This window comes from Dromiciops gliroides, chromosome 2, assembly GCF_019393635.1.
Source record: "Dromiciops gliroides isolate mDroGli1 chromosome 2, mDroGli1.pri, whole genome shotgun sequence".
Lineage (NCBI taxonomy): Eukaryota > Metazoa > Chordata > Mammalia > Microbiotheria > Microbiotheriidae > Dromiciops > Dromiciops gliroides.
In genome coordinates, this window is record NC_057862.1 from 307330045 (window position 1) to 307344135 (window position 14091).

The following is a 14091-nucleotide window of genomic DNA, read 5'->3' on the forward strand; positions in this document are numbered from 1 at the left end:
TCAAATCATGGAATCCATCAAATCACGAGTCCATTTTCAGCAATCTCATCTGACTTTTTCCTCAGAAATAGAAAGAAGTGCCCAGATGCTAGAAAGCTGGGAACTCCTCTCTTTGGTTGCCATATGCTTTTACTAAAAACATTGTCATTTTCTGTTCCTAGAGGGGAAGGCGAGGGAAGTCCCCTCCAATTCTGCCTTGTGCACTAGGGTCCAGAAGACAAGGGGAGAAGAAGAGAGCATATGGAAAGGGGTGAGCTATTTTTATAGACCATGTGGAAGGGAGAGTTTCTTATTCAGCATCCATCCCATCTGATTTTGTCACCAGTCATATTGGAAGTAGCCCAAATCACTAGGAACTAATCTGAGCAGTTCTCTAATGTTCTCAGCCACATGATAGAATTCACATGCTTTTCTGGGAGGTGCCATGCCCTGAAATTACATCAACTGTTGAAGGACTCATCATTGAGATCAGGAATACTATTACAGATGTATTGGATACTTTGAGAGGAAAGCATGGCAGTTTTGAGTTTTAAAATTTTGGGTCCTACTTATTTTATTTGAAAATTTATGCCTTTAAAAAAATCTTAGATCTGTTGTTTTTAGGTCACTTACATTGTATCTGCCTTTGTCTCCCAGGAGGTCATCTCTTATAATAGTTAAAAAGAGGAAAAAAATAAAATAGTGACCCGACATATTGAAAAAACCTGTATTGCATATAGGAGTACCACGCTCATTGCGTCCAACTTGTGCAAAGAAGCAGAGTGAATGCCTTCTCATCTCTTGAGGCCAATGTTCATTAAAATTTCACGGCATTTTTCACATTTTTTCCCTTGCTAGTTTCTTCATTTACGTTACTGTATGTTGTTTTTCTGATTATTTTTCATTTTGCCTCAGTTCATATAAGTGTTCCACTGATCCTGTTTCATCATATTCATAATTTCTTAAAACATTGTGCTCAAATTTGTTTGGCCATTCTCTAAAAGGTAGCTTCCTTGTTTCCAGTTCTTACTACATGAAGTGCTGTTATGTGTGGGACCATTTTGCTACATATGCCTTTTGAAGTATATACTTAGTAGTGGAATCTCTTTGTCAAAGCATATAGCCGTCTTCAAATAGTTCACAAATAATACAGACACATTAGTCTTTTCTGTCCACAATCCCTTCAACAGTGGCTGTTCTCAGCTTTTGTTATCTTTGTCAGTTTGTTGGGTATGAGGTGAAATCTCAGGGTTGTTTTGATTTGCATTCATTTTTAGTAATTGAGAGCATTCTTTTATATAGTTTGTTCCTGTACTTTTGACCACTCATTTTTAGTGAATGGCCTTCAAGAGAGGCAGTGTGATGTACTGGTTACCTGGCCTCAAAGCCAGGAAGACCTGGTTGCAAGTCTTGCTTCTGATATATACTGGTTATTTGACTCTGAATAAATCATTTAACCTCATTTTTTAAGGCAGCTTTATTAAGGCTATAAATGGCAGTGAAGGTGGAGACCTGCATCGGTAGGAGTTATCTGATTTAATGAGATCTTAAGTTTAGGCACTATCTCTATCTTTCTATTAGTTGTATATATATTTTAGATATTAGGCCCTAATCAGAAATATTTCATACAAAATTTTTTTTCTTAGTTGACCACTTGTTTTTCCTAGTTGGATTAATTTTGCAAAAGTTTTTTTTCCCCCAATTTTATATAGTTAAATCATCTATTTAGTTTTGTGATCTTCCCTAAGCTTTGTTTGGATAAGAGTTTGCCATCATACTGCAAATCATACTGCAAAATGCTTTGGGAGTAAGTCTACCAAAGAACTTAGTACATAAAATACTTGTATAGATAGTCATAAAATATTCCGAAAAGAAATAAAGAACAATTTAACAATTTAAATATTTGGAATGATCAGTGCTCTTGGACGGGTTATACCAATAGCATACAAATGACAATGATGCCAAAATTAATTTACATATCTAGTGTTATACAAATCAAACTACTAAAAGATACTCTACATAGCTGGACAAAAATAATAAAAAATAGTTTTAGGTGAAAAAGATCCAAAAATATCAGGCAATAATGAAAAAAGTAAGAATAAAGGAAGAGAGTACCACCTGCAGATCTCAGACTATATTGTAAAGCAATAATTATCACATGTATTTGGTACTACTTAAAAAAAATAGAATCAGTGGAGCAGATTGGATAAGGAAAAAAACCAGATAACGGAACTCAACCCAGTATTCAGTAAATCCCAAAACATAAATTACCTAAGAAAAAACTTATTTGACAAGAGTTGATGAGAAAATGGGAAAAGAGTCAGCAGAAACTTAGACTTACATTTTATAGCATATCCTAAAATAAATTCAAAATGGATATGTGACCTGAATATTAAAATAAGATCATACCTAGGCAGAAGAAATTATAATACCTTTCAATCACCTTTTAATTTTTTCCCCTTTATGCCACAATTATTTCTCATTAAATTCATGCTCCTAACTCCTGCACAGAATACTCCCCTTTTTAACAAAAAATAGCTAACCAAACTGACCAACAGAACACATGCAACTCACATCAAGCTTCCTATCAGTTTGTTCTAGCTTTTTGCTCTTTTATGAATCATTATTACATGTAATCTTCTGCCATAATCCTCCATAGGTTTAATCTTTTTTAAGTGAGGCAATTAGGGTTAAATGACTTGCCCAGGGTCACACAGCTAGTGTTAAGTGAATCCTCTGAATCTAGGGCTGGTGCTCTATCCACTGCGCCACCTAGCTGCCCCCATAGGTTTAATTTTAAAAATAGTTTGTATTCCAAAGTGGTGTTGACTTTGGCTACCTAGTCTCTCTCTGACTAGTGAGCTGGTTTCCTGGCCAAGGTGATCTTGGACTTTTTTTGGCATAGTTGTGACAACGTTGGTCAATTTTTGTCTTTTTCTACTTCCTTGTTTTTGGCGTCAGTGGTTCACTTGAATAGATCATATTGAACCTGTGGAAAATTTTCACATAATCTTTCTATTTTTTTTATCCTTCCAATTTGAAGATGATTTTGACTTGCTTTAACTAGTCAACTGTATTTAGATAGCTTATTTTGACTTTCTTCTGGATGAAGGTGTTACTAATCTATAAGAGTGAGACATCTGGGTAGTCAAATCATTTCCCCCATCAAAACTGAGACCGACTGTATAACATTCTTTTTGCCATCCTTCTCTAATCTGCCTTTGCACTGAAGTGACCAAATGTATGTTGATTTGCTTTGTAGGATCTTCACATACTATTCTTTTTTCTCTCACTCTTTTTATCCTCTACAATAGATATTGATACATATACTTCAGTTATATTCATGGTGATCTACTTGCTTAATGCTTCTCAGAAGCACAACAAGGTGAGATAATCAGTGTCCCATGAAATATTTTGTAATGCTTCTGAGTGCATTATGAAATCAACTCTAACAACTCCTTTGTTTGCCTCTCTAAGGTGAATTTGTGAGCCACCCTGCTGCAGCTGCCTTTTATCTTCTGGTTTTGTTCATCATGAGAATATGAATATTGAGATATTGATTAGGTTGGGGGAGAGGGAGAGAGATAAATTGTGGCTCAAATTTGCAGCATGGTCTTTATAAAAGTACTAAAAATGAAAGATTATTTGGACATGAAACAGTCATGTTTTGTAAATTTGTGTCTAATATGCTTGCTAGATTTTGACTGTGGTCTGTTTTTTTCCTCCAGAAATGACTGCTGTACATGCAGGCAACATAAACTTCAAATGGGACCCCAAAAGTCTAGAGATAAGGACTCTGGCAGTTGAAAGACTTTTGGAGCCTCTTGTTACTCAGGTAAGAATTTACACACCAGTTTTGCAGCTTTATATCAGTGTCATTTGAGAAGATGGGCCTTGGTTTCTGTGTTGATAGCTTTTATTCACTATCTCCAAGATGCCAGGACTATTGTGTTTTTACATGCAGTAGTATCCCCATTTGATAAATGAGACAGTTGTAACTTGCCCTTGGCTACTCAACTGGGAAACATTAGGACCAGGATCTGAACTCAGGTCTCATGACTGAGATCAGCATTCTTTCTGCCACAACACATTATGTCCCTTTTACACCAAAGTTTTGAAAGGTTGACCACCACCTACCTGGCTCTGGCCTGATTTTTTTGTAAATACCAAATATTAGAAGGTAGGTAACTGATAGTAGTAGGTAGTAGGTTTGATAGGTCAGTCAATAAAGAGTAAGTGCCAGATACCGTGCTCAGCACTGGGGAAACAAAGAAAAGCAAAAGGCAGCCCCTCTTGTCATAAGGGCTTGAGCTCACAGCCTAATAGGGGAGACAACATGGAAACAATTACGTACAAACAAGATATAAACAGTATAAATTGGACGTAATCCATAGAGGGAAGGCACCAGGAAATCGGCATCAGGAAATACTTCTTGTTAAAGATGGGATTTCAGCTAGGATTGGAAGGAAGCCAAGAGGCAGACATGAAAGAGGGAGAGTATTCTGGGCAGGGGGAATAGTGAACATTCCCAGAGTAGAGCAATGGAGTATTTTGTGAGAAATAGCAAGGAAAACAATGTCACAGGGTCACACACAGTATGTCGAAGAATATGTGGGGGAGTGGGAGTTGAGTTGGGGTGCTTAAAGTATAAGGAGCTTGGAAAGGTAGTAAGGGGGTCAAGTTATGGAGGACTTTGAATGCCAGAGGATTTTATATGTATATTTGTTTTTAATTCTAGAGGTGATAGGGAGCCTCTTGACCTAAGCTTTAGGAAGATCACTTTGACAGTTGAATGATGATGGACCGGAGTGGAGAGAGACTTGATGCAGGAAGACTTATCAGTAGACTATCCTAATAATCTAGGAGTGAGGTAGAAGTATCAGAGTAGAGAGTTTATGTGAGAGATGTTAATTTTAATTATAATTTGTGTGAGGTTTTTGATTATTATAATTTGATTATTTTAATGTTTGTTAGTTATCTTTATACCTATCTATATACAGGTGTCTACATACCACTGTGAATGATGCCATGACATTTAACTGAGAATAATAACTCCGGCTAGACTATACAGAATATAAGTATAACTGGCTAGATTATGTTAATATGAGATTGAATAGCTTGGGCCATTTTTCCCGTCTCCAATTCCATCTCATTAATATAAATTAGTATTTATACATATGAATATAGTAGGAATTGGGAAGATTTATAGCCTATGAGCCCATTTACTGCAGTACTCTGTAGTTGAGTTCTTTCCATTTTTAACCATAACAAGTCTTTAAGCATCTTATGTGCAAAAGATAAAATAGCTATTCACTGTGTTACTTAAATGATTAGTATTCAGAGATTTAAAACTTTAACATTTTTTATTTCTGTGGGCAGTAGTGTGTGTCTTTTTAAAGGACTCTTGACTAAAGAGTCCTTACTAAAGTAATTCATGTGAATAAACTATGAAGAGAAATTTGTCTTCAGAAGCAAATTTTTAAGGATTAAAAACAACCCAAAATGCTTTTGAAAACTTGGCTCTGCTATACACCCTCATAAAGTCACATTCTGCTTTCTGGAACTTCTGTTTAATGATGCATGGGAGACATGATGGATTTGACCCTTAAAACTTTTTCTTGTCCTAATGTAAACTTTTAAAACCTTTCCTGGAATGTATCATTTCTGCTTCATCACACTCTGCTGTGTTTTTTGCTTCAACCATCCAGTCGGCGTAGTTCCTGTGGAAGCTACAGTTTATAACCACTTATTTGAATTAGGATTGTTTTCTGATATTTTGTGTGAGTGTTTAATGCCTGCTAGGAGTTCATAAGTATTAGGTTATAATGTTTTGTGTCTAGCTGACTATGACCTGGATGTTTGTCTTCCTAGAATTTTCATTTAAAAATCTGACATTTATTCTTTAAATGTAAAACTACTTTAGGTTACAACATTGGTAACCACCAGTAATAAGGGACCCTCCAACAAGAAAAGAGGTCGCTCTAAGAAGGCCCATGTACTGGCTGCATCAGTTGAACAAGCAACTGAGAATTTCTTGGAGAAGGGAGATAAAATTGCCAAGGAAAGCCAGTTTCTCAAGGAGGAACTTGTGGCTGCTGTAGAAGATGTTCGCAAACAAGGTGGGTAATGTTGATCTTTGGTAGTTGGTAGGTAGAGAAATAGACTTTAGAAAACCTTCCTTTGCCTTCCTTTCTAGGCTGGCTAGTTGCTCAATGATTTCTGAAATTCATTTGCTTGAATCTTTTAGAATCAGGCAGCAGGGGGCAGCTAGGTGGCGCAGTGGATAAAGCACCGGCCCTGGATTCAGGAGGACCTGAGTTCAAATCTGGCCTCAGACACTTGACACTTACTAGCTGTGTGACCCTGGGCAAGTCACTTAACCCCCATTGCCTCGCCAAAAAATAAAATAAAATAGAATAGAATCAAGCAGCAGAAATACATAAATTCTAATACCTTTTTTTAAAATGGAGGTTTGGATTCAGTTCTCTTTGGTGTTTGTAACAGATAACTGGAAATTATGAAATTTAGTAAAAAACAAATTGAGTACATCTGGGAATTTACCTTTGCCTTAACATTTGTCTTGTAGAACTTTAATTGCTATTTTACAGGACTGATAGAATGGAGCAGCTGTCATAAGAGTATATAGATTATATTAGTGCATCTGCAGAGTCATGTGTTAATTCAGCCATATAAATGAAAATGAGGTTAAGGTTTGACAGAAATTAATTTGGGGACTTAAAAGAAATTATCCTTTGAGAAACATGGAATTTTACAAAAACTAAAATTTTGCTCCATAAAGCTAGTCCAGTACTGCTTTAGAATACTTGATTGACTTTGCTAGCAGATTTATTCACTCCAGGATATTACTAAGTATGGGAAGGAGGGCTACCATAAATTCAGGGAGTTATAACACGTTTTAGAAGCTGGAGTTCTATGGTAAGTATTTGATAGTGTAATTTTGTACATATTTTAGGAATGGTCTTAGGTTCTATCATCCTAAAGTGATTAAGGGAAAAGTGTATGATTGTCCTAACTTGCAACAAATTGTATGGCAGTGTCCAGAGAAGTAACAAGAAGATATGGAAAACATTTTCACATTATTTTAACCTTTCCTTAGTATGAGAGCTCTCTTAAGTTAAAATTTTGATATAAAAATCTAAGAATTGCAAAGCAATGTAAGCTTGACTTAATGACTATGTTTAATAGGCATAGTAACAAAAAAACTTGCTGAGGATTCGAATGTTTCTTTTAAACAATTTCACAAGCATAGTTTAAATCAGAGCCCCATGTGGATGTTAGTCTTCATTTTGTTGCCCTTTAAATGCACTTCTAGGTTGCTGTTATTGCAAAGTGTTACCTTGTCATTCCTGACTCAAAAGGGCTTGGAGGTCCAGGGCCTCATCTACCATGAGTCCTGAGTCCACAGGCACTTGGGTCTCAGAGCCTTCAGGGCTCTGGAGCTGAAGACATAATTCATGGGCAAGGTTATCTTTAGTCAGACTCTTGGGATGCAGTTACCAGGTATTGCTGACTCATACCCAGACTAATCCCCCCCCCCCCTTTTTTTTTTTGGTGAGGCAATTGGGGTTAAATGACTTGCCCAGGGTCACACAGCTAGTAAGTGTCAAGGGTTTAAGGTCGGATTTGAACCCAGGTCCTCCTGAATCCAGGGCCAGTGCTCTATCCACTGCGCCACCTAGCTGCCCCTCTTCCCCTGTTTTTTGAGAAAGAATAAATAATCTGATACTTTTCTCCACCAGAGGACTCTTGAGAGTTGGGGAGCCTAAGGCAAATGTTACTTTGTTATCCTATGGCTAGCAAACTTCTTTGTTCTTCCCTTAATCTTTGTGATTCAGGGGCACTGGCCAACTAGGTGAAAACTTACCTTTTCTGTTACCCTTCCTGAACTCCTGCTCCTTCATTATGTCCTCTGGAACTCCATTATATGGTTAAATTATTTATCATTTATTTTAGTTTATCATAGACCTAGACCTTTCAACCCCCTGTCCATCTTATACTTGGCAGCTAAGTGGCTTCAGGCTTGGAGTCAGGAAGAGCTGATACTAGTAGCATGACCTTGGGTAAATCGCTTAACCCTTGTCTGCCTAAGTGTCCTCATCAAAAATTGGGGATAATAATAGTAACTACCTCCCAGGGTTGTTGTGAAGATCAAATGAGAAAATATGAGTAAAGTGCTTTGCAAACCATAGATCTCTGTAGGAATGCCATTGCTGATGCTGCTACCACCACCACCACTACCACCACCACTGTCAGCTTCTCTGACCTGATTGATCTCTTTGATGATGCATCTCAAATCTACTTTTCTAGCCCAAACCTCTCTGTTGACCTTCAGTCTCACATCTCAAATTGCCGTTGGGCATCTTGAACTGATCGTTTTTGATATTGGTTAAATATTCCCATCCCCTTAAACAAAGCATTTTTGGGGGAAGAAAAAAGCAGGAGAAAATCCCCTAGAAAAACCAGTGAACACATTAAAAAAACAAACCAACCCAAACCCTGACTGTGCAGTATCCATACCCCTAGATCTCCTCCCTAGGAGGTATCTTTTCATGTCTATTCTTTGGGACCAGCTTGTTCTTTGTGATTTTTTTTGTTTTTGTTTTGGTTCTTTCACGTTGTCCTTGTCCTTGTGTATGTTGTTTTCTTGCTTCTGCTTCATTTTGTATCAGTTCATATAAGTCCTGTGCTTTTCTCTGAGTTCATCATGTTCTTAACTTACAGCACAGTATAAGATTCTATTTACATTCATCTACCACAGTTTATCTGTTTCTCAAGTGTTGGGTAGCTACTCTGTTTCCAGTTTCTTTGTATCATAAAAAGTGCTTTTATAAATAGTTGGTGAATATAGAATCTTACTTTTTATCACTTTTCCAACTCAGACATTATCCCCTTCATGTGTACAGCTGAAGTCATTCTGAATATTGAACACTGGCAGTTAGGTGGTATAGTGGATAGAATATTGTACCTGGATTTGGGAAAACCAGAGTTCAAATCTAGCTTCATACACTTACTAGCTGTGTTACCCAAGGGAAGTCACTTAGCTTCTGTTTGCCTCAGTTTCTTCAACTTTAAAACAGAAGAAACAATTGCACCTACCCCTCAGGGTTGTTGTAAGGATCAAATGAGATGATATTTGTAAAGCACTTAGCATACTGCCAGGCACATAGTAGATACTGTATAAATGCTTATTCCCTCCCCTTTCTACCATGTATTCTGGTGCTGTGAACTATTGAAGAATTTTGGCACAACTACATTGTTAGTAACCACCAGGATAGCCTCATGAGACCATAGAGGTTTTGCTTTGTTGGTGTCCTACTGGGTTTTTGATAATTGAGGGTGGGTTTTCCGCTTTAGACTTGAATTGCTTCTTAGATTCTCCTTCAGTAAGCTATTGATATGATAGAGATGGCAATCATATGAGAATAATCATTAAATTATAGGGTGTATACTTTTTTTGAAAAAAAAATTATTGGCATCTTTTGTTTTTACATTGCCTACATTTCTCTTTCATTCCTATTCTAAGACAGCCATCTCATGTAAAATAATTTTTTGAAAGAAAAAAGAGAAAGTGGAATAAAAGAAACTTTATTTTTTAATGGTGAAATCCAGTTTCTAGTGGTCAGGGAAAAATGAATGAGAAACGGAAGTTGTAGTTTATCTCTGAAGATACTCTTCAAATATACTGAAAATCTTCATGAGAGCAGGGGCCTCTGTATTATATTTCCTCCAGTTCCTCCATATAGAATGTAGATAAGTATTTAATGTTGGTTGAATTAAACAGAATCAGCTATAGATTGTGGATGTGGGGTAGAGGACTAGGAGCCACTTTCACTCCATTGACTAGGTGCATAGCCTGCCTGCCTCACACACTAAAAATCTATCTGGCTGCCAATCTCAAGGATGGTCATGGGAGTGTACATTTAGAATTGGAAGCAGCATCAAAGCTCATCTAATCCAATCTCTTCATTTTACACATGAGGAAACTGAAGCCTTGGAGCTTAAATGACTTGCCCAGGGTAAAAAGTGTGGAAAGCATTTGAGGCAAAGGCAGAGATTTGGCTTTGTGGACTTCTCACTCTGGAGCCTGGGAGGGCTTAGCATGTTCTCTCTGTAGCATCGGAAAAATATCTCATTACTGTATTTGGGTATGTGGGTGAGTGGTGAGACTTTATGTTAGTGTGTCAGGGATGTCTGTCACAGCAAAGGATGATGTTAGAATTTATTTCCGAAATTCTTTTTCCTAGTCCAAATAACAGAAGAAAAACAAATATGAAATATTTTGTTTTTCCTCCCCTCTCAAAGCCATTTGTATTTAGGTAAGTGGATATCTTAAGATTTCTTTGGAGCCTTTCGTTCTTTAGGTTAGAGCTTTCATATCATTGACTTACTGAAGGAAAATGTTGTTTCCAATCAATAAAATCCTGAGTCCAAATCTTAATGTGTTTTTTTAACTCACTGTGGAGTAATTTGTTGATTCAGTATTGCAGTACAACAAAACTTATTCAAAATGACATTACTATTTTTTTTTCTGGAGAGAGACAAGGTAGGTGTGAAGGCAGGTACTTCTTAATCTTTTGAAAGAATAGACTTTTATAGCAATTTCAGCTTAGCAACTGTGGTTGAATTTACTAGTTATAGTTGATTAAGTAACTGTTAATGTGTATTCTGGCGGTGGTCAAAATGCCTTTAAATTTTTGAAGTACGGAATCTAGTAGAAATTATAATCTCTTTAGACTTCACAAAGTTGTGGGTGAGCCTGCTCTTTTACTAAATTGGTATTTGATTAAGATTCTTAAATTCTTTGTTATGCAAATCTATTATAGTGAGACCAAGAATCCAAACCCCGGGAATAGAATAAATGATTCCTATAGGAAGATTTACTAAACCTTTTCCCCACTGGTAAATCTGGGCTAGATAATTTAAAGAAATATAGCAGGGTACTTCAGGGGAAAAAAAAAGGAAGAAGGGTATAATTGACCCCATACTGTCAAAAGGAAGCTCTTGGCTCTGGAGACATTTTTTTTCCTATAGCAACTGACTTGAGGACCAAGCCAGAGCAAAGTGGAAAAGATGTGAAAATGAATGGCCTGTCTAGTAGAAAGAGGCAACAACACAGTACTGATGCTATGTGTAGTGTAGGCAGCCCAGAAGATGGGATGTTAAAATGAAAGTATATTCTTGACCAAAATAACTGTCAGTTGCCTTTCAGAGTGGGTTTTGAGAGATGGATACTGAAGGAGTTGGGCCCACATATATAGAATTCTTGGAGTAGGAGCTTTAAAAAAGAAAACAGGCTATTGATCCTGTTTTAATGTCTTATTTAATTGTTTAAATTAGGATGCCAATGAGGTTGGGTTAACAAGATTGATTACTCTCCCATGAACCTGTAAAGTTTATACATTCATACCCATTAAAAAGGGGGGAAAAAGGAACCATAGAACTTTTTTATAACTTTTTGCCCCACCAACCCAGGAACAAACTAGGCTAACACCTATTTATCATTGCAAACTCAAATATCAGTGCACAGAAGAGGAATAACATAAAAACATCTAAAACTTGCTTCCTTAATTAGGTTTCAACATTATAGCCTAATCATCTTCTGCATTATACCTAATGAGAAATCAGTTGATTTCTTCCAATTCATGTTTTTTACCAGCTCTTTTCCCCTTTGTATGACCCTTTTAAACAGCTGTTTCATCTTTCTGTTTTTGTCACTCCTCTAATCTATGTGGCACTTGTCTGATTCTCCTTAAACCTGCATCTGCCCTTAGGTGTTATTTTACAATTTCCACTGCTCACCTGGAACTTTCCATTTCCTGATGTTTCTTACCATTTCAGAGCACAGAAAGGATTTTTTTTTATTATTCCCCCAACATCCCCCCACCCCCTTTTTTCCCTGGTAACTATGTTCAGAGTAGGAGAACAGGAAAAGTAAAATGTAAATTCCAAAGAATCATTAACAGGTTGTCAGTTGAATTTTTTATGTCTGAGTTGTTTCTCTGACTTAAGACTCAATAGAATAGAGACTGTATTTTCTTTGTCTTAAATTGTGCCAAGAATGCTGTCTCCTTCCAAGTCACAGGCTGGTGTAAGCATATGCTGCTTTGCAAAGCTTCATATTTTGGGGCAGGCAGAATGGAAATAGGGGAAGAAAAGGGAAATTATTAAATTCCCATGCCTCCTGTCATCTTGAAATTGCTTTAAAAATTTATCCTACACATCTTAAACTCACAAACAAATCATTGTAATTAGGATGCTAACTTCTTAAAGTTAAATGAACCAGGTTACCTTGGGGATCTTAGCTGAATAGTGCATCTGTCTGTTGGTCTGTCTTTCTCACTCTCTGTATGTGTGTATACATACACACATATGTATAATATATATGTGTCTAATATATGTACATATTTTCAGTGTGACTGAAGAGTTCCCTTGGGAACCATAATTTTTACTTTGGCAAGTAGAATTTCAGCCATGATACTATTAACATAGCTTCCACTGGTTAAGTTTCTTTAAAAAGTGATTGCACGTCAGAATACATGTTATGCATGTATTTGAATGTGAAATCATTAAAGTAAGTATCTTTCTTTGGAATGTGTCTGGGTAGCAGCAGGGCACCCTTGAATGAATAAGGAAAATGAGAACATGAATATATGTAGTATTCTATTTAAATTTTCTACATTGCCTGTCAATGAAAATGATCTGAAATGTCACTAGTCTCTTGGGGTTGAGAGGTAGATTGTATGGTGTATTGTTTATTTTCAATGTCTATTCTAATTCATAAAGTCCTTTGAGAAATTTTCAAAAAATCATTTTGGAGGTTGGTGTATGAGCAGGTTATGTGAGGGACTGTTTTTAAAAACCAGGAATTCAGTAGTTTTATGCAAATGTTTCTAAGTGTTGTCTTTGCCATGTGCTGCCTTAGAAAATTTTGGACATTTTCCCTTGAAGCCATGTTGAGTTTGTGTGTTTCATTGTGAAATCTGCATTTGTTATAATACTTTTTCACATGTAATTGCTTTCATCTAAGGATATGTGATTTGCAGGTGAAAAGGATCCTCTGGCAAGTAACAAGAATAAGGTAGAAAAAAGTGTTGAACAGAATGAAGCATTTTAGTTAGGTTCTTTGGTCATTATTTAGGAGACCCTCAAAATATAAGCTCTGAGGAAGGACTTTGAAGGATAAATATACAGTGATGCTTTCCCTACCTGATGGAAATGATTATGTTATTCTGCTTCTTATAAAGGCAACAAATTTAGCTTTTAAAAAGTCATCAAGTGTTTGAAAATACATCATTTTCATGCAAAATTCTATAAAATTGGTCTAGAATACTTTCATATAGAGTGGATGTTAGCTGCATTTTTAAAGTGTCTTGAATTAAAAATCATTGCTGTGAGGCAGTGTGCGAAGTATAAATAATGCAAAGAAGTGCCTAGGTCTGAAGTCAGGATCTTGGTTTCAACTCAGCTCTGCCACTCATTTACCTATGTGACTTTTTTTGGCACATCACCAAACCACTGTATACCTCACTTTTGTCATTGTCAGACACTTAGGAAGTAAGTACCTACTCTGTGCCAGGTATCATATTTATATAAGTAAATAAATCAACAGGAGCAAATTGTTGTAAAATGAATCTATGAAGCGTTGGTCATTTCTTCCCTAGGCTTTGCTTACCTCCAAAAATGGAAGTATTTAGGATGGCATAATTTTTCAGATCATTTTTATGTTAAAAGCAACAGTTGGTTTTTGGATAACTTGCTAAAAAGTAGATTCTTCTTAGGTGATTAGTTAATGGTGATTTTTTTTTTTTAAATAATGGAGATTCTTTTGTTCAGTTTTGGAGTATTTATCTGGAGCTGAGACACCCCCTCAGAAAAACCTTTCAAGAACCAGGAATTCTAGAATAGGGATGTTTTGGGCATGCAGGTGTTGGAAATCTACTTTTTTTCATGGAATAAAAAAAGGTGCTCAGTTGTTTGGCTCAAGATATCTTGCAAGAGGTTTGTTATACCTTGTTGTGTGGGTGCTCTATTTCTTTCTTTCTTGTCTTCTAGTTTTAACAACTCTTTAGTCATTTTCCAAAGCAGCCTGAT

General features: G+C 36.4%; 1 protein-coding gene across 1 annotated transcript in view; it reads left to right on the forward strand.

Annotated features, from left to right (window-relative positions):
• The first annotated feature begins 228 nt into the window (after positions 1–228).
• Positions 229–14091, forward strand: part of CTNNA1 (catenin alpha 1) — a 134729-nt gene continuing 120866 nt past the window's right edge. The window contains 3 exon segments of the mRNA XM_043985392.1: positions 229–250; positions 3708–3814; positions 5903–6098. Of these exon segments, the coding sequence (XP_043841327.1) occupies positions 241–250; positions 3708–3814; positions 5903–6098 (313 nt within the window). The 5' untranslated portion in view covers positions 229–240.